General features: G+C 39.4%; 1 protein-coding gene across 1 annotated transcript in view; it reads right to left on the bottom strand.

Moving 5' to 3' along the window:
• The window catches only part of plekho2 (pleckstrin homology domain containing, family O member 2), a 33,743-nt gene extending 15,927 nt beyond the window's left edge, over positions 1-17,816 (bottom strand). Inside the window, exons 1-3 of the mRNA XM_034232691.1 lie at positions 17,589-17,816; positions 5,422-5,571; positions 4,533-4,655 (exon numbers count right to left, since the gene is read on the bottom strand). Of these exons, the coding sequence (XP_034088582.1) occupies positions 4,533-4,655; positions 5,422-5,571; positions 17,589-17,597 (282 nt within the window). The 5' untranslated portion in view covers positions 17,598-17,816. The remainder of the gene's footprint in view (positions 1-4,532; positions 4,656-5,421; positions 5,572-17,588) is intronic.
• Between the last annotated feature and the right edge of the window lie 3,678 nt (positions 17,817-21,494).

Below are 21,494 nucleotides of genomic sequence, written 5' to 3'. Positions count from 1 at the left end.
TGTAGACCAGTGGTTCTCAACCTGTGGTACGTGTACCACTGGTGGTACGCCAGCTCCCGCTAGTGGTACGCGGATAAATCTGACACAACAAATATTTAAAAATATATATTTTTTAATTTATTTTTTATTTGATTTAACCTTTACACATAACACAGACATGTAAAATACAGAAAACACAACTAAGTAAACAAAAGACGAAAAGCAGTCACTACATTGAGCACATTTGGGACAGTAAGGTACTAGGGGTGTAACGGTTCACAGAAGTCACGGTTCGGTTCGTACCTCGGTTTGGGGGTCACGGTTCGGTACAACAAGAAAAAGCAAAAAAAAGTCCCAAATGCATAATTCCAGGTTTGTTGTTATTTATTTTTGAACAGTAGTGCAAGTGTCAGTTTAAAAATAAGGAACTCTGACATTTTGAATAATTAACTGTATTAAACAGTTAAAAACAAACCATACACACTCAGATGGCCATATTATCTATAATGGCTGATGTCAAACAAAAAGGTTTCATCAAGCTGTAAAACTAAAAAATGTCTTGAAAATATTACATCATAAATAATAAGAAAGTGTTTCAAGAGCGCATAGCCGTTGAAAAACATTATGCCAAAAGCTTCCGTTATTTATTTTGGTCTCACGGCTTTCATGCCTATTGTCTTCTTAAAAACAGCGGGGATCAGCTGTTGAACTGCTGCTGTCTTTTGCTCCGGTGATTGGCAAATCTGGGTGATGCCTTCTGATATGATTTAGCATGTTTGGCGTGTGTTACCATTAGCATACCGCACTGCTATCGAACAACGCCGACACACCGTCCTCGTCCGATCCACCACTCGCGCACTTCATCGTTATTGTAGTCCACAGGGAACCCGAAATGTTCCCACACAGCTGATTTAAAAGAAGCAGGTGGGTTCTAGCTCCTGTGTGTTATCTGAAATCGCCATACTAACTTTTCTTCTTCTTGTATTTTGTTCGTTTTGTTGTGTTTTCTTCTTGTTCTTCATTTGTTGTTTAAGGGCGGCTGGCAAACAGCTTTTAGGCGCAATACCGCCCCCTGGATTATATATAGTGTAGTGGATACTGCCCTGAATGACAGACCTTTTTTCCCACTCGTAAAAAAAAGGCGTATTCGTCGTGTGACTGCATGTGCCGAACCGTGACGTCCGAACCGTGACGGTACGGGACGAATACGGATACCGTTACACCCCTATAAGGTACACTACTTATTACTGCAAGAGCAGCTGGTGGTAAGGACCTCAGACAACTTCAATTTAAAACATGCTATAGGGACAAGTGCCATCAGTTTGAGGCTTGATTGAATAACATTAATTAATAAATAAATCATACTATCAAAATACTACAACGAATGAAAATAAGCTTGAGATAATTGAAACTGTGGTTTAAATCATTTCTAATAGGCTATTGTTGTTTTTAGATTTAGAAACAAAAACATGTTTTTTATTTATTTCTGGCGTTGCTAATGACGACCATACTACCGGCGAACGATTAGCAAACGTTGTAAGCAAGCTAAAGAAAGAAGAAAGCTGAATGATGTTAAAAACGTGGCTCAAAACGGGAGGTATTCGGAAGAGAGGTACAGAGGAGAATATTACCAGCGAAAGTGAACAAGTGAATAAAGAGGAGGACAGTCATCAACCGAGCACAAGCGCAGGCTCCGCCAGCAACGCACAGCTGCTGTGATGGAGGAGAGAAGTGACTCAGGAAGAAGGCATTTGCGCAGAGAATGGAGAGAAGGCTGTGACCGAGGTGAAAAGCTGAAAAAGCACACACTTGTCCTTAATTGTTATCTTTTTTCTTTTCATTTTTACTTTGCCTCCACAGAAATGGCAATAGAAAACATCAGCAGACTGAAGATGAGCTCATCTGCTCCTGGAGGCTTCATTATTATTGTGAAACTGAATTCCCAATAGGACATTTTCTGTTACAATGTAGGTGGTTGCAGGAGGCCTACATTCAAATGTTGGTATGGGTCCAGGAAATGACATGTGTGTACAGTTGACATTTGTTGTGTGAGAATAAGTTATTATTTTGTTCTTTATATTCTCACTTGTAGAGAGAGAGAGAGACAATAAATAATGTTATTATCAATACATTTGCCTCCGAGTCCTGCATGAACTGTGCATAGACTGTATTTTAACATTGGTCATAGAGTGGTACTCGAAGAGACAACTATTTTCTCAGGTGGTACTTGGTGTAAAAAGGTTGAGAACCACTGATGAAGACGGTTCGGCCACACGAGGCCGACATGGAAACGCAGGAAACGATAACGAAAACGGGTCCCAAGGTGGGTAGATCTGCGGACGAAACGCTCTGGGGGGGCAAACGGCTCTGTGTCTACGCCCTATACGATCATTTCCTGATAACGATGACGCAATAGCCCCGCCTCTCCCCACCTCTCCTGCTCAGAGATCAGCTGCTGGGCTGTCAGAAGACGGGGAGGAAAAGAGAGGCTCCATTTATTATTCTTATATTATTATATAGAGTATCAATTTGTTTTAAAGCTCAATAAATAACAAAGAAGACCTCTGACTGGCACTTTTCTAATTTTATCCGGAAGATTGAAACTTTAACGGACATGTTGACCGGCGGAAAAAAAAAATCTAACGGAAACTCTGCCGCATGGTTCCCTCGTCCCTTGGAAGAGGCGGAGAGGTGGGTGTTTTTCATCTGCTGGTGGACTACCGGAGAGATTTACAGCAGGAGCACACGCTTGCATCGGGGAGGGAGAAAAAGAGCCAGAGTGTCCACCGCGGAGAATAACAGAAGGGCAACCATGGCAACCATGCGCAGGAAGTCTTCTTCACTGCTTTTGGTGTATTTTGTGGCAGAAGTACAGCGCCACTTACAGGCCCGGCATATGTACTACAGCATCTCCAGCGCTTTCGAGTGGTCTCGTGTGAATGGACACGTTTCTGGTGCCTATTGCGTGTGGAGTGGACGGAAGACTTTTTTGATATCGAATTCGGTTTGTTTATGTTACCATTCTCGTGTGGCTCCAGTCTTAGACTGAGAGGTGTCTCTGTTAGAGCCAGCACACAAAACTGAAAGCTGACCTCAAAGAGGAAGTGGCAACATCTCACAACACACTGCTTCATTGAAACTGTGCTTAAAAGAAACTGCACACTTTAAGGACTGGCTATCTCAAATACACATCTAAAGACTTATGAACACCTATGAAAAACACCTATTTTATTGACTGTTTTATACTGTCATAGATTGATGACTCCTCCCTACATTTGACGGCCAAATGTAGATCAACTCCTGCTTCAGTATTACCAGAGGTTTTTTGGAGGATTTGCTTTGTTACCTTGTCTGTTACCTTGTCTGCAATATTTTTGAAATTGTTGTGGCCTCAAAAGCATCCACCCATAAAGAAAGATTGGTCTGATTCTGAATTACTTCCATACCTCGATAAATCATGTTCCACTTAAGTTAGGTATGATACGAGATGAACAAATCCCTTTTTTTCTTGTTATATTTTCCGTCATTATGTCTGAAATGGAGTTAGGAGGAACATTTAAGTGTGATTCTTCTTCTTTTTTGTGATAGGAGAAGGAGACAGCACTCTTTCTAGTTTGTGATCAATACTCCTTTTCTTTTAACTCTTTTGGTCTCCTCCAACTCCTTAGAGAAATATATTTAGCTGCTTAATGCTCCACTATGTCCACCAGCTTGTTGACATGTGTGTTGGGTAGGTAATGAATGGTGGGTGTATCTGACTTTTATTTTTGATAAAACAAAGACTAATGGGACAAAACAGTATAACAATTTGTAGAGCTGAGGAGAATTGTCAAATTATATTTTCCTGTTTGTTAATATGAGCCACTCCATTCACATCACAGCTCCAATTTGATCCACTGTTAACATAACATATGTATTAGTGCACCTTTAAAGTTGAAACCTAGTCAAATGTTTTCTGATTTTATTAGAAGTGCTTTTACTTCCTGCCAGGAGTCATTTTCTTACACTGTGTGTTGAATTGACGGACAGTGAATCTCATCACAACAAGCTTGTGACTAAACTTCATCATTTCCAACTTCTGTTTGCAGAAGTCAGTTTTTGTACACATCCTGTTACCACAACTGTCAGGGTTAGTAGAGGGCGTGTTAAAGCCAACCAGATCTTACAGGAAGTTGCCCTTTAGCTAAATCATTTTGTGGTGTTTTAAAACTTAAAATAGGGCGTGACAAACGCAGCATGTGTTTTGGTCCTAGACCAAAACACATGGTCATTATGAAAATCTTATAATATTTTCATAATGACCATGGAGAATGTTTATCACTCTCACTTCCTTTCTTCCTTATGTTAGTTTAGTTTCTTGTAAACCTGACAGTTGAAGCTTCTGTCATTTTCATTTAATTTCAAACCTTTATTTATGCAGGTGAATCCCATTGAGATCATTGATCTCTTTTTCAAGGGTGACCTGCTGGATGTCTGTATGTCACTAAGCACTCTCACCATGGCCTACTGTAAACACAGAGCTCTATTTTCCACACAAGGCTCTCTCAGCTCACCTTATTTCCGGGCTTGGAGGAGCGGATCAGTATCAGTCTGTGCTTCTTCTTGAAGGGACTCTTTAATTCGTGACATTTATCATAGTTCTCCAGGTCAAGCCTCTCTAAGCAGTTCTTCAGATCCTGAAACACACATTTACCAGTCAATCATCTGCAAATCTGTCATTTCAAATAGAAGACAAATAAGGCGACATCTTTTTTTATTTTTTTTATATCAACAAATATCGCAAAAAAACAAACAACCTGCTCACTGTTGTCCTGGTGACCAATATAGATTCATGATAATGAGATAGCATATGTGATGTAGGTTTTTATTCTGAATAACTCTGTGACTGTATTATCTTTGAGAGCTTTCTGTGATATGTGAATGCAGAACAGAGTGTGATGTAACATATTCTAGGATGCCCTTGTCTGTAATACATTAGCTGTTTAATTATAGTTGTAAGCACACAATTACCCAAAAGGCTCTATTTCAACAATCATAACATATTACAAAGCATTTTACATTTCCTCATAACGTAATGTCTCATATTACTTCAGAATTGGTGATCCCTCACTGACCGTTAACAGTCAATAATACCTTTTTTTCATTTGACTTAAAGCAAAAAATTAACACTTGTAGTATAACAGGTTGTAATTAATTGAAATTCCATGGTCATTATGAAAATCTTATAATATTTTCATAATGACCATGGAATTTCAATTCATTATGGTGCACTAAACTATAAATAAAAGTGCTTGTAAGCTGATTTGATTGCATGTTAAGTATGTTCATAATGAAATATATACTATAAAATGCTCTGAATATGACAGTTATATAACTCTGTACTGTAAAATGGTGCAATTTAGTGAAAAAGTGGAATGAGTAGGAGACATAACAGTGGTGTACCTCATTTTCATACACCACGATCTCCGTCTTCTCCACATGGACGTAGCGCTCCTTGTAGCTGGCCAACAGTCTGCCGGGGGCCTTCTTCACCCAGCCCTCCTTACCCAGGAACTTGGGCTCTTTTCTCCGGGCTGGCTCCTCTTTTGCACTCTGCATGATGGAGGAAGGAGAACACATTTAGGACAGGATACAGAATAACATTATGTCTGTATAGGAAAGGACTCTAGTCTTATCTGTATGGTTAGCTACAGTATAGGCGCTATACTATATGAGTAAAGTATATGTTAACGTGTTGAATATTGCAATGACGATATATTGTGATAAATAAAATGATATTTAAGTGTAGTCCAATGTTTTTACTGTAATGCTAAAATACAACATAGTGTTGTGATAGAAAATTATTTCAAAAATACAACATTGTATGAACACATTGTGTGGTAACTGTTGCATAGCCCCTTTCCTAAAATGTCAGGTTTGTTTAATTTGTGTTTCAATGTCATGAGAGTTTTTGATGATTCATGCTGTCTTTCTTTTTCTGTAAGTGAGATAAACAAAGTAAAAAGTAGAACTGAAATATATTTATGATGGTATAAGATTTATTAAAGGATATTTATTTTACTAAATTGTAGTTTTCGATAGTGCCTCAGGGAAATAATTTTTATTTTGGCCTCCATATAGAGCCCCAAAATCTATTTAGGAATATGAACTAATGGCGCTTTTTCACTGCAGGGCCTCGCACGGCTTAGTACGGTATAGTTAGGCCTTGGTAGGCCAGGCTCACTTTATGCTGCGTTTCCATTACAGTTTATTAGCTGGGGTAGTAACTATAATAACGCAGTGTAGGCGGAGCCGTGAAGTCATCTTCAATGCGAACCACAAAACCAAACATCAGCCGTTAGCTGTTAGCGCTCAGAGCTCACAGCTCCTCATATCTGTTCAGAAACTAGACAAAAGTTAAACAAGTACAAACCACAGACTGCCTGTGTCATGGAGAATACAGTCACTGGTTTATTTGTGTCTGTAGGCCGTTGTTGTGAGTGTGGACGGTCAGAGCATATATAACGTTAGCTTAGCCAAGCTCCATTTAGAAAACACGCATTTTAAAAGTTTTTTCGCCTGCCGTCTGTCTGCAGACTTGTCAAAGCATTAATTCATGGTTTTTACTAACCGGTATCAGTGTGTTGTTACTTCGGCATCATTTAGAAACGTGTATTACAATTAAATCACGGTCAAATATGTTCATTGTGTTGTAGTTATAGCCACTCACGTCACTAGTTTAGCATATTCAGCCCGGTTGTTGGCCCAGAAAGAACCACGATTTTGGAGGGCCAGAAAAACTGTGAAAAGGTACCCCTAGTGGAAACGCAACAAAAAACGGGCCGGGTTTGTCATGGCACGCTTAAACCGTGCTCCGCGCTGCAGTCGAAATGCGCCATAACTTAGCATATTATAGATATAGATATCGTCACTGTTATAATGTACTTTATGATGACAGCAGTGTCTGGTGTGATGAGTGGACGTATGTGTGTGACTCAGTTAATGACTAAGTTATTAGTAAGACATCAGCTTTTCATTTGTAGAGACTTCTTCCTGTTTCAACACTGTGTCTAATTATATCAGCTCCAATGGTCAAGGCAGAGACCAACCATTTCCTAAATTCTGAGTAGATGTTCTAAATACTGCTTCTAACCACTTGTAGTTCTATAGTGTGAGACATGGTGGTGTTTTTCTTAATAAGTCTAAGAAAAATGTGGTTATGAAGCTTGTGCAGCGAGTAGGAAGAACAAGTTCTGCTAAAGCAGTTTGGTGTTAGAGAACTGAGGCTTGTAAAGAGCAGCAGCTCTTTCTAACTATCAGGCATTTTCATTTCTGCCCTCTTTTCTGAAAACACACACACATTTAGCTTTAGACACTATCACCTTTCTAACATTAGCCTTTCATAGTACATGTTTTCACATCACTATTTGTGCACAGATGGGTGGTTAGGTGATAGTCTTTCACTTCCTTTTACAAAGCAGCCAGAAAGGGTAGTATCAGGGCACAGAATGAAGACAGCAGCTGCTTGGCAACACGAAACACACTCACTGTTGTGATGGATAATGAAACTCTAAACAATATATAAGGAACTGAAACATCAACATTCATTACGAAAATGGAACTGCTAATGTTTGCCAGTATATGCAACATACTTTCAAAATGGAAGACACTTAGAACATCTTTAAAGAAATGTCAACTGTTACAAAAGATTTCAACTTTACTAGACAATAAATAAAAATGACAATAAAAATGAAACAAACTTCTCAAACCACTCCTCTAGCATAACTGACCATAACACTGATTTGACTTGATACCACAACATGGCTAAAACAAAGCTTCTATTTGATGTATTAACACACGTTAAAGGAAAAAAGCTAACTATGCGAGCAACACCATGGGAGCAGCTGCTATCGAGTGCACTACAATTTGAAAGTACGCAGCCGAAAAAAATCTGCCCCTTCCTTCAGGCTTCCTCACAGAGCCCCTCCTCCAACACACACGAACGCGCACATGACCAATGAGGGCACGAGATAAGTTTGTGCACGAGATGGAAGGCTGACAGGCAGTTAGGCCATCCAGTTACTTTAGCCGGCTCAGATGATTGGTCGTGCTTTTTACAGCGCCACGGCTTCCACAGATGAATTTTTTTAATGTATTTATTGTCAAAGCATTTCATATATTCATTGCTATCGGGATGTTAAGAGCATTCCATGGAATATAACAAGTGTTTCTGAAGAGAATTACCTACCACACCTTTAACGAAAAAGTAAGAATGACCCCTCCAAGGGAAGACCTTATACTGTAGATCTGATCAATTGAAGGCAACAAGTCCTCCGACCCATACGACCAAATAAGTCATTTGTTTCAACAATAATACAACCTACAGGAACGTTTCCTAGCATAGTAGTTTTAACGTAACGCTTGCAGTTTTAAAAATGATGTTTACATTGTAAAACGGTGGATTTTCAAAACACAACTACTTGGTTAGGTTATATATTTATTTGACACTTCTTTCAATGCTAATCAGTATCAGTTCAGCATTCAGATTTTTGCAAGGCCTACATTTAACACTGGCAGTAACAGGCATACAACACTGTAACTGCCAACCTCGGAGAAACACAGACTAGTTTCTGCATATATATAGACTTGTTGACTGTTGAGGAACCCCCAAAACTCCTTTCTCATTTGGACTAAAACACTGACTGAAGTGCAGGTGTCTGCAACATTCACAGCCTTTGTTTCTGTTGGGGGAACTTCCACAGGATACCATTTTTATTTTTTGGGATTAGGTTGGAGGTCATCAACATGTTTTTCCACTCTCACTTAACTGCAAGTGTTTGGACTTGGTAAACAGCAGTGCAGCTGCAGAAAAGGGAATGCCAAGCAGGGAGGAGAGAGGTGCCAGACGGAGAGTGAGAAGGGCCATAAATAAAAAGTCTACTTTGTCAAACCCCCTTAATACAGCGTGATATACTGTAGTGCAACTACAACTACATAAAGACATAGCAGTCTCACTGTTCAGTTCAGGAAACAGCCCTCAGACACAGAGTGGCCTTGGCATGCATCTGACATGGATGAACATGGACAGAAATTGATGGGGCTTGGTGGATCACTTCAGTGCATTGGGCGTTGATCAACTCATGCAACAGTGAGAGGTTTCCATTACCCAGAACTCAGGTGATATCAGATAATATTTTGGTCTAACACAGGAAGTCTGCTCTGCACTGAAGCATAGACCTGACCAAAACTTTGACCCAAAACTGTCCACACACACGTTTGCACAATCTATTAGCTGTCCTCTCTGCGGTGTTGTGATGAACATTCAAATGTCATCTACCAGAGAAAAATAAAACACAGAACAAGTGGTAAAGCCATTTTAAAAGCTACAGTTAAGGTATCTCATGCTGGGTCTTAAAAGAGGAAGAGAAAACAGAGCGCAGGGTTTCGTGGAAGAGGCACACCTTAGCAGACATGTGTTTTCTGATTTTTTAGGTCAGGGAGCATCTGGCATTCATAGATGTTTTACGCTGACCTGCCCAGCTTGAAGTCACCACAAGCCTCACTGGAGCTCACTCTTTACCACCGCTAACCCCTCACAGCTGATGGAAGACAGTGGAGCTGAACAAATGTGTTGTTCTGCTGGTATAATGTGCCTTAAATGTTACTGGCAAATCACTGACATCACTACCTCTGCTTGACTAAGCTACCTAAAAGTTTTAATTTCAAATGACTCAAATCAAATATTTTGGACTCCCTCTTGAGGATATACTTCCTGTTTTGTGCCGTTGCAGCCAATGTTGTTACAGCCAAAGGTATTGCAATAAATGATTGGAGTGTACCACATATGACTGCAGGGTTGATGGAACTGTCCACACCCAACTATCAGAAAGACATACAGGCTTATTCAGTGTTGCATTGGATTTCTAAGCATGTCAGTCACTTTACACAATATATGCATTATAACATGCTAAAAACGATACTGTTTAAGATGAGACAATACGGCTTCAGATCTACATTTCACACCACAGACCACAGGTGGGCCCAGAAGCCAACAATAGGATAAAGCCACCAATTTACATTTAAGTTGTGTTCTGTATTTTACTGTCATGTAGCATACAGTCAAATGAAAAACAACCCTCCACTGCGTTTCCTCTATTATGGAGACTGGATAATCTTTCTACTTGTATATTTTTAACGTAATTATCTTGATGATTTTTATTTCAATACATTTCTGTTAATCTATCACAACAGGAGGTCAGGTTAAATAGGGTTATTGACCCTATATCAACTAGAGAAAGCCTTCACGTTTGCATTCGATAAGCAAGGATACTGTTTGACTATTGGCTGTCATTTAAATTCGGTGATCTGATATCCGAACCCAGTTCAGTACATTAATAGCTATGTATTTATTTGTTACAATTTATGTTGGGAAAGCCATGTTAAGGCAATACTTATAGCTTTTGCTTAAAAAAATACTCTGGTCACTTCGACACATTGAGGCACACAGCTTATAGATAAACACCGGTATCAAAAAGTTCTTGTTACCAGAACATACTTAAATCACAGGTATTAGTATAAGTATGAAAAAAAGTGGTATTGGTGCATACCTAATTTGCAGTATATCAAACTGGAGGACATTCTCAGAGTGAGTCAGAATCATAATTACTGGCCAAAAAACTGACCTATAATCATCGGATCTATCTTGACCAACAGTGAAAGTAACAATCACTTTTCAATATGTTTGCTCATGTGACGGTGATGCAAGACTGTATCAGTGGTGTTTCATGCAGGGAGGAAATCTATTTTTATAATGCTGTCATGGCCATGTGTGAACATCTATACTCACCCACACCCTCACTCTTCATCACGTTTTTCCTATCACAGTTAAGTCTTAAAAACGGCTATATTTAACCATATATCCAGCCCGATCGTCGATTTACAATGGCTTAATGTAATTGTTTGCCTGACTGGCCATTGTAATCGGGCTCTTTGAAGATACACAAATCCACGGTTTTCTTAAATTTCTGATCGGATTGGCAAAAACTTCAGAATTTGTATTGACCGCCATTCAAATGACAGCGTTGTTTTCCCCAAAAAGTGGGCGGAGCTGTACTTTTTGCCCGGAAGTGACGCATTTGTTACTCTCATGTATGGTGCAAATGCTTTTAAACGTATAAATGTAAATCAAATAAAAAATATGTAAATATGTAAATAAATTGTTTATTTTCACTGTTGATTAATCTCCCTTTTTGTAGAGACTGCTAAATAAATTCAACACAAACTAAAAAGAGAAGGCAATACCTGATCCTGAAACAAAAGGCAATCACCAAAGTACATTTAAATACTGGCTCACAGACAACAACATAAGCTTTCTTTTGACGTTACCATTCCCGTGCAGAACTTCTGTTTTTGTTTTGACCCGTCTGATCCTGCCTCTACACATTTGCCTGTGTGTTAGCAGATATGTAACAAATTACCCACAGTGTGGTGCAGCCTGGATAAACAGAGATACCGTTGGACTCTACCCAGCCTCAAAAGCCTCAGCCCCTTTCTAAAAAGCACCATGACCATAGATGTGGTAAAACATGTGCAAATATCGGGGATTTTGAAAGATGGGGACAGTTTACAGCACAGAAGAAAGACGGATGCCAAGATGTCAATTGTATTCTCCTGGTAAGCATTTAGTTTCAGCTAAGGTTCAGGTTAGCTGACCTGAACTAATTCATCACATCTGTTAGTCGTTTTAACATTGGCAATACATGAATTTGATTATTATAAAGAACTTGAGATTCAGAGACACACAGTCAGAGAAGTGATCCTGACCAAAGCCACAATGCTAACACATGCTAAATCTACCAATCACACAGGGGTTGCAGATGCACAAAGGCTATTTCTACTTTGGCAACAACCCCAGCAACACCGGAAATATGCACAGGAACTGCACGACGGACTCTAAATTGACTGCATTTATAAATGCAATTACTCTATTACAAGTATTGATGTGCAAAACGAGTACTCGGGTAACATTACTCATTCCGATTATGTTTCTCAACTGCACAATCTTTACCTCAAACACTCTTAAGATGCATTCACATGATATCCTATTTGCTCTTTGCTCACTTTGAGGTTGGGCACAGAGCCTTGGAGGGAAAATAGTTATTTAAGTTTCCAAGGTGATAAAACCAAGGTAATGCTCTTTTCTAAAGCTAAAAAGACACCAGAGCCTGTTTTAGATATTGTAACTACGCAAGGAATAAAACTTGAAGTGGTTACCTGTTACACATACCTTGGTATCTGGCTTGATGGTTGTCTCACTTTTAAACTTCATGTCAATAACCTGCTTAAAAAGCTGAGGGTTAGGCTAGGTTTCTTCTACAGGAACAAGTCCTGTTTCTCGCTTGAGGCCAGGAAAAGTCACTGTGACCTTTTGACCTGTGCTGGACTATGGTGATCTGATCTATATGAATGCACCTGCCAATTGCCTGGTCAAGTTAGATGCTGCGTATCACAGCGCACTGAGATTTGTGACAAACTGTAAAGCATTAACCCATCACTGTACCCTGTATGCAAGGGCTGGTTTGCCTTTGCTAACTGTACGGAGGCTCAGTCACTGGTACATTTGTATATACAAAGCCATGTTAGGGAAACTTCCATCTTATATCTGCTCCCTGATCTCACGGCGAATTGTAAGTGGCTACTGCCTGAGATCGCATGCTGTGGTTTTATTAAATGTGCCAACTGCTAGGACTGTCTTAGGGAAGATAGCTTTTAGATGCGCAGCTCCTCTGTCTTGGAATAGTCTGCAATTGAAATGGAAACTAAACAATCTGGTGCCACTAAATGTTTTTAAAGCTCGGTTGGATGCTACTCAATCGGAAGCTGTTGGTACCTGCTCATGTGGATAGTTATTGTAAATTGTAATCCCTGTAATGATGCTGTAAGATGTCCTTTTTGTTGTTCTGTTTATGTTTTTATGTTTCATGTGGAACCTACTTGAGCAGGTCTCCCTTGAAAAAGAGATCAATGATCTCAATGGGATACATGGGTAAATAAAGGTTTGAAATTAAATTAAATTAAGGTAACGTTCCCTGCTAGCTTGCTCCGCTACATATAGCTGTCTCCTCATTGGTTGGGCATCGAAAGTTCAGCAGTGAATTATGAAATATTTGGAATTGAGAGTGGAGCCAGAGAATCGTACAATAGAAAGATAAAGATCAATAGAGTATCCAAGGAATACACAATAGAATAGGGGATGGACGTCACATCCTCTAGGGGGGTCCGGGGATATGCCGCCCCGGGAAGAAATGTTTGAAATGCTTCAATCTGGTGCACTTTGAGCAGAATTAGAGACTAGATCTGGGGGGTACAACTCTAAACACCCATATGAAAAAGATCGGTTTACATTTTAATAATCAAATAAGTATGTGAACATAACCAATAACAAATAAATGTAACTTATTTTATTTTTGTTGTTGATTCATATCTTATTTTACCTAGTTAACATTTATTTATTTATTCATATTTTTGTATCTCTCCAGTTTTAAACGATATTTTGAAATGATTTCAAACCTGTTTATCCCAATAATTATAAAGGAGTGCCTTGGAAATATGTGTTTACTTAAATTGTGATCAAAACGTTTGAGCTTCAGATAACTTAGACTAAAGTGAACTATCTAAACACTGAGAGAGTCCTTTACCTCACTGAGCTGTAGTTATCAGCCTCTCAGTCTGACTGGAGAGGACTCTCCTCCACATCATTGTAGAAACATCTTCTTCTTATATCCGTTAGAGCAGCTAGCACCAGATTCTAATAATAACAGTGCCAGTACCGGTGCGTCCTCCCTTTCTCCCTCTCTCCCTCGCTCACTCGCATTTTGGCTGTGAGCTGCGGGTGCCAGATAAACCAACATCCCCCATTTTCATCACTTACAGCGCCCATCGTACAGGGCAAATGAAACGTGTAACCGGGGTGTTACATTTACTTAATTATGAATATTGTTATATCAAGGCCGAAAATTAGGATGAGCACCAACGGTCAAAAATGTTTTTCCCCCTCCCAGAGCTGCCAGTGCAGCACCTCCCCAGATCTGGCGCCCTAGGCGAACATTTATAACGCCAGCGCTACAGGCCGGCCCTGCCTATCTGCATGTGGTTGTGTGTGTGCATGTATATCCTCTGTGTGTGTGCATGTATATCCTCTGTGTGTGTGCATGTATATCCTCCCCTGTGTGTGTAATGTGTGTAAACACAACAGAGTGGGGAAAGAAATGTCCCTGTAAGGGGTTAATAAAGTATATCTTCTTCTTCTTCTTCTTCAACCCCCTTTTTAGTTAGTACCAACGAGCGAAATGCCTTCCAAAAGAGCATTTTTCCATCTTTTGAGGACTTTCTGTCACAACATTTCAAGAACATACACATGCATTCATTATACTCTTTTTCAAAAAAGGCCCTTTCCCAGAAATTGTCCGCGGTGCCCCAGTAAGATCATGCACACACACATCCATTGTGTAGCAGAGGCCTGGATGGCAGGACGATGATGAGAGAGGGTTAATTGTTTTGTGCCTGACACATAATGTGGCAGTCTGTTTCCTCTTTTCTGAATGGGTCAGGCAGACACGTCACACTCTGCACTCTAGGTCAGTGGGAAGGCGATAAAAGGATGAGTCACAGCACTGAGACAGGCAAGGACAGCAGCGGTTTTTGGGGTGAAAGATGAAAAAGATAAGGCAGAATGTGAAGTAGAGCGAAGAGGAACAACATATAAAGGAACAGATGGCAGCCAGCCAAGTGGTGGGTGTTGTGAGTGTGAGTCGTAAACACCGAGCACTAGTTTCAGTTCAGCTTTAGTACATAAAAAACGATACACTACAGCTCCTAAACACATTTTTCTAGTATTACCACGGTACATCGTTTTTCTTGCCGTCTTACTCCGGTAATCTATTGAATAAAAAAAATGTCAGCAAGCCCACATTTATTTACTGTAGGCAATTTAAAGGAATATTTTTGAAAGTTTTGAAGAGTGGTTGAGATACTTATCCATAGTAAGTGTATTATCTACAGTAGGTGGCGTTCGGTATAACCCCAGTTTGGAAAACAGAAAGGAGTTACTGAAGAGAAAGTAAGCATTGTACTGCAGCAGCAAAAGTTTACATTATATTTCAAATATTTTACCACTTTATTTTGCTGCCGGACAGTCTATGTTTCTTATCGGAAAATTAAGCAGTTATCTATGCTCCGGCCAAAGGCAACACATTGATTGGATAGTTAGTTTGCAACTCCAGTGTTCTCGGGTTAAAATCATACATTTGAAATGGAGTGTGTTGGCTTCAGGGAGAGCAGAGATGGTTATAACGGCTTGAGTCTCCATCAGAAAAGGCTGTCAAGATAAAGAAGTGCAAATGTTCTAAATCTAGCGTTAGCATTTTTTTTGCTTTGCTTAGTTGGCTAAAACATGTTTTGCTGATGCCTCCACAGCAATACTTTGTTTCCCTCCTGTCTGACAACTGGGACACTTACATATACAACGTTGTCCAAATTCCTAAGCAATAAGAGCATTTTCACTTCATAGTGATAATGCTCTACTTTAGCAAAATAAAATACATTTCGCCTGACGGACTCGAATAAACAGTTTTTAATGAGGACATACTCTTGTTACATATTCTACTGGATCACTTTCATGCACTTTAAGTAATATTGGCCTTGCCCATCTGGATTCACCAATCACACTGAACATCATTTTCGCACCTCACAAGATGTCCATAAAGCTTGTAAGGGTTTAAGGTTAATGATTCACCCTGTCTTAATAAAATATCACTAACATTGCCATATAATAAAACCTTTTACATAACTTTGTCAAACAAACTAATCTGTTTTTTATGATTGAAGAGTCTTAGATCTAAATCCAAGACTTCAGATGTCACAATATAAAATGATAATGATGTTTATTAAATATTTAAAATGTCATAAAGTGATTATTTTTTATCTAAAGGCTGACACAGGTTGATTAAAAAGCAAAGGTTGATTAAAAAGGTATTGCAATGCAGGAGTCCCGGCACCATCTGCTGCAGAAGTCAGATCACAATCCTGACACAAAGCCATCCACTAAAAACTGGACTGATTCAATGCAAGAAGTAATGAAAGATGCAACCTTTATAAGTCATCACACCCCAACCCATGACAGTGACCTCATGCTTCTGTTGTTCCTGTTTAAGAAGAGATTCTGGCAAATCAATTACGAATCTGGAAATATGACCAGTGCATTTCTTAATGTCTATACCTGGTTGAAACTGTTTAAACATGCTCTATTTGTAGCTAAAGCACTACTTCGTTTGACTTCAACATTTCACTTTGATGAAGTCACAGTTGTAATAGTCTCACTGTATTCACTACATGCCAACACACAGTTTATAGTGGAAGATGCATGTGACAATAAGGGGGAAGGTATTTTTTGTCTAAATGTGGGTTGAGGCTGTTTCATGGTTTATAGTTAGACTTAATAGTCTGAACTGGAGAGTGATTCTAGGGAAAAAAGGAAAGTTCAAGAAAAGCTGCATTTAATGATCAGATTCTAGATGGAGAAGGGAAGGCCGTTTTTGAGCAATGCTACACTGGAAAGAGCGGTGTACGCATGCTTGTTTGCAAGTTCCTTACTTAGAGTAGGTGATATACTTGACTTCCTTTTTCTAACAAGCTTTGCTTCCTCAAAATGCCACATGACATTTACATTGAGGTAGTAAACAGTATGTAGTTGATTAATTCAGTTTGAAGATTACATTAATAAATGAATATAATTAAGATACTACAAATCAATCAAGTAACAAAGGTCTGCCTTGTGAGGAAAGTTAAAGATGTTCTTTTACCCTGTTGACAACGGCCCGCCAAACCTCGTTCATAGATATGGAAAATAAAATGTAACTTTATTATTGTGAAAACAAGACACGTTATTAAGCGTTTGTTAACATTTGTTCTGACACATACCGCTATCACAGCAAATTCGGCAAAGATACAATCCAACAGCTATATTTCATTTGTTGACCATTTGTAATTCCCTAAAACCTCCCCTGCCGAAATGAACAGTTATCTTGAAATGCAATTCACACCATGTGCTAAATGGATATTGTAATGATGCCGAATTCACCGCAGGAGCAATCTGACTCAGACAAGGACTGATTTTATGCTTTGAAAGTTATATGTTAACACCCACATATAGCGAACAAATTAAATGTAACACTTTTAAAGGGAGTTCGGTGCTCTACAGTAGTGTTTCTTATGGGCTCTGACCAACAAGTAGAGGAAACAGATTGACAGGTGGGCAGGTGCTTTGTGCCAAATACTGTTGACTTAAGTTTTCGGCAGCAGACAGACTGGAATCTATCTTAACATAACTGTTTCTTAGAAGTAATTTTAACATATCCAGAAAATAGCGGTTCGAGTACACAACTTTTCTATGGGCCCTGGCTGCTTTAATAAGTCGGTCGCGCCCTTGCAGTAACGTTATTGTTCTACAGTTTTATAACATCACATTAATGCCTACTGAAGTCTCGCTTAAATATCTCAACACGACAAAACTGCGTTGCAAAGGCGGTAAAAGGGCTGCCAGCCCACACGGTGGGAGTGAAGGGAGTACTCACATCTTCCATGATAAAGGACCACAATCCGTTATGTGAGGGGAGCAGCCTAAAATCACTCGCCGTCGCCCTTATCCTCGCCACAAACGCTTTACTTCTCCCCTGTAGGTCGGCAGCTGACACATCTCCAACAGCACAAGTAAATGAAGGAAATAAGGAACCGTGGCGTTTATCACTCTCGTGCCTTTTTCCTCTTTTGCTTCAGAGGAAAAAAAAGTTCGAAGAAAAAGTTTGGTTTCCGGTTGAAGTCCCTTTACGCTCTTCAATCGAAAGCTCGAGGAGGAGCAACGCGATGAGCAGCGCGTGCATCATCTGGGCGGCTGGGTCATCCTGCTAATGTTGGCTTTCTGCAGTGGTGTAAAGTAACTGAGTGCATTTACTCAAGTAGGCTAATGTACTTAGGTAACATTTTAAGATAATAGTAATTTACTTAATATATTTTTTTGCTACTTTGTACTTCTACCCATTACAATAAGAGGTAAATCAACTACGTTTACACCACTACATGTACGTAATACCTTTAGTTACTTTACAGAGATCTGGATCAGATCTGCACAATGACTACTTTTACTGTCGCTACTTATACTAAGTAAGTCATATTTTGTTGCTAATACTTGTGTACTTTTATTTGAGTAACATTTTGAATGCAGGACTTTTACTTGTAACAGAGTATTCCTACACTCTTGTACTCTATTTTACTGAAGTACTATATCTGAGTACTGCACCTCTGATCATCTTGAGCATTTGTATTTTGTATTAGCTACTAATATAAATCTAAATAGTAAAGTGGTGAAATGAATGTAGTTATATATGTACAATATTGGCTTTTAAAATGTAGTGGATTGGAAGTATAACGTAGCATAAACAGAGAGTAGCCTACTGTACATGAGTAAAATGCTATGTGAATATCCACAACTGTATTGATGTTGCATTTCTTAGTGTAATGATGAAACAAAAACAGGCTAAAAAGCTTACTCTGGATAAAACTTTGCTATCATTCACCAAAGTTTAGCTGGAGGTGTTTGCAGGGTTTTGATTTGACTAGATGCTTTTACACAGCTTTTCAGCTTCCTTTTACACCTTTGTGAGGACAAAGTCTATAACTTATAACGGCTTGAGTCTCCATCAGAAAAGGCTGTCAAGATAAAGAAGTGCAAATGTTCTAAATCTAGAGGTAGCATTTTTTTTGCTTTGCTTAGTTGGCTAAAACATGTTTTGCTGATGCCTCCACAGCAATACTTTGTTTCCCTCCTGTCTAACAACTGGGACACTTACAAGCAGCAAGAGCAAAGCATAAAATAATTAAAAATAAAAACATGGGGAATAAAACATAGAGAAATAGTGCAATGTCAATCACAGAGAATAGTGCAGTATAATAGTGTAAAGTCAGTCAAATGCTTTGGTAAAGAGATAGGTTTAAAGCTGCCTTTTAAAAATGTCTAACGTATTAGCTTCCCTAATATTGTTGGGTAACGTGTTCCACAGTTTTGGGGCGTAGTTTACAAAGGCTGCATCACCGATCTTCTTATGACTCTTTCTGGTGACCTCTAATAGAGCTGCATCTGATGATCACAGTGTTCTGGCGGGTGTGTAGTTTATTAGAGAGTCAGCAATGTTGCTGGGTCCTTGTCCATTTAGAGCTTTGTATATGAGGAGAATAGAAAATAGAATATAGAATATATCTTTATTGTCATCACACATCAGTGCAACGAAATTCAGTTGGCATCTCTCAATGCAATACATAACATAAATAAAAACACATCCATAAAAACAGTGATAAAGCAGAGATAGTAGCAATAATAATCAGGGTCATCATATGCACTTTACCAGAATGTTAAAATATATAAAGCTACAATGTTTAAATATAAATAGTTACTAAAAAAAATATCAGTTGATACTTAATAAATATACAAATAAATAACATGGTATTTTAGGCTGCAGTCTTTGATGGGAAGTAGTGTGTTTGTATGTGTGCATGTTATAGTGCGTTTAGTGGTTGGACAGGGATGGGAGTGATGGAGGCCACAGCTCTGGGAAAGAAGCTGTTCTTCAGTCTGTTGGTGCGTGCTTTTATTGACCTGAACCGTCTGCCGGATGGCAGCGGTTCGAACAGTGAGTGGCCGGGGTGTGTGATGTCTCTGATGATACTGCTGGCTTTCTTCTGCAGTCGACTTTTGTAGATGTTATCAAGGTTGGGCAGCTCAGTCCCAACGATGCGCTGAGCAGCTTTCACCACCCGTTGCAGGTCCCTCCGCTCCGCGGCTGTGCAGCTGGTGTACCACACAGTTATGCAGCTGGACAGGGTGCTTTCAATGGTCGACCGATAGAAGTTTACCAGCAGTTTTTGTGGAAGCCTGGCCTGTCTTAGTTTCCTCAGGAAAAACAGTCTCTGCTGTGCCTTTTTCAACAGGTTTGAGGTGTTTGAGGTCCATGTTAATTTATTGGAGATGTTGACTCCAAGGAACCGTAGGTCTTGCACGCTCTCCACTGCTTCTCCATGGATGTGGAGGGGGAGCACCTTCAAATCAATTCTGAAAGTTACAGGAAGCCAGTGGAGAGTAGCTAAGACAGGACTAATGTGTTCCCTCCTTTTGGTATTCGTTAGTAGTCTAGCTGCAGAGTTTTGAATGAGCTGGAGTCTTCCAATAGCTTTCTTGGGGAGACCAGTGAATAGTGCATTGCAGTCGTCTAGTCGGCTAGATATAAAAGCATGAATTAGCTTCTCTGCATTATTTTGATTTATGAATGGTCTTACCTTCGCTATGTTTCTGAGATGAAAGAAAGCTATTTTGGTCACTTTGTTTAAATGGGCGTTGAAGTTCAAATCTGAGTCCAGGATGACACCGAGACTTGTTTAATCCAAGTGGTTAAGCTTCCTAGATTATTTGTTAGCATCTCTCTTTTTGATTTGGGGCCAACAAGTAGGACTTCAGTTTTGTCCTCATTCAATTTAAGAAAGTTATCGTTCATCCATTTGTTTATTGCTGTCAGGGAGTTGGTAATGGAGTTTATGGCTGTCACATCATTTGGTTCAGCAGATATGTACAATTGTGTATCATCCGCATAGCTGTGGAAATCTATACCATACTCTCTGATGATGTCGCCGAGCGGTAACATATACAGTAGAGAGAAAAGAGTAATGGACCTAAACAGCTCCCTTGTGCAACCCCGTAGCGGCTTTCATGTTTCTCTGATGTATGGCCTCCTAGACTAATATAGAACATCCTTCCTCTGATATATGTTTTGATCCAGTTCAGCACGCAGCCAGAGAAACCAATAAGCTTTTCAAGTCGATTTATTAGGATGTTGTGATCAATAGTATCAAAAGCTGCACTGAGATCTAATAGGATAAGGATTGAGATGTTATTTGCATCAGAGTTGAGTCTGATGTCACTAACTACCTTTGTGAGTGCAGTTTCCGTACTGTGGTATCTTCTGAAACCTGACTGAAACACTTCTAAGATGTTGTTTTCTTTAAGATAGGAATTGATTTGGACTGAGACAATTCTTTCCAATATTTGACTGATAAATGGTAGATTTGATATTGGTCTGTGGTTTGCTACTGTGTTGTTATCCAATGTAGGTTTCTTTAATAGAGGCTTTACAACAGCTGTTTTAAAGGCATCAGGGAAGACGCCAGTTTTTTTTAATGTAGGCCTATATAAATATAAAAATAAAGTGAAGGAACAGCAAACCGAGCGTTCTACGAAATGAGACGGTCTTCTGGCTTAGTTCAGTAAAATTGGAACGATATTGGGAGATTCTGATTTCACGGATCAATAACTCATGAACAAAACGTTATTCAGACACAAATGACGTCTCCTAAGTACCGTGGTAAGGTTGACAACGAACTACAATCACATTTTGATCAAATAAAAAGCCAATACGCGCCGTCCTCCGAGCTGGACA

Source organism: Gymnodraco acuticeps, unplaced genomic scaffold (genome assembly GCF_902827175.1).
Source record: "Gymnodraco acuticeps unplaced genomic scaffold, fGymAcu1.1, whole genome shotgun sequence".
NCBI classification, from domain to species: Eukaryota; Metazoa; Chordata; class Actinopteri; order Perciformes; family Bathydraconidae; genus Gymnodraco; species Gymnodraco acuticeps.
Note: the sequence above shows the minus strand (reverse complement) of the source record. Positions and strands in the feature narration are given on the sequence as shown.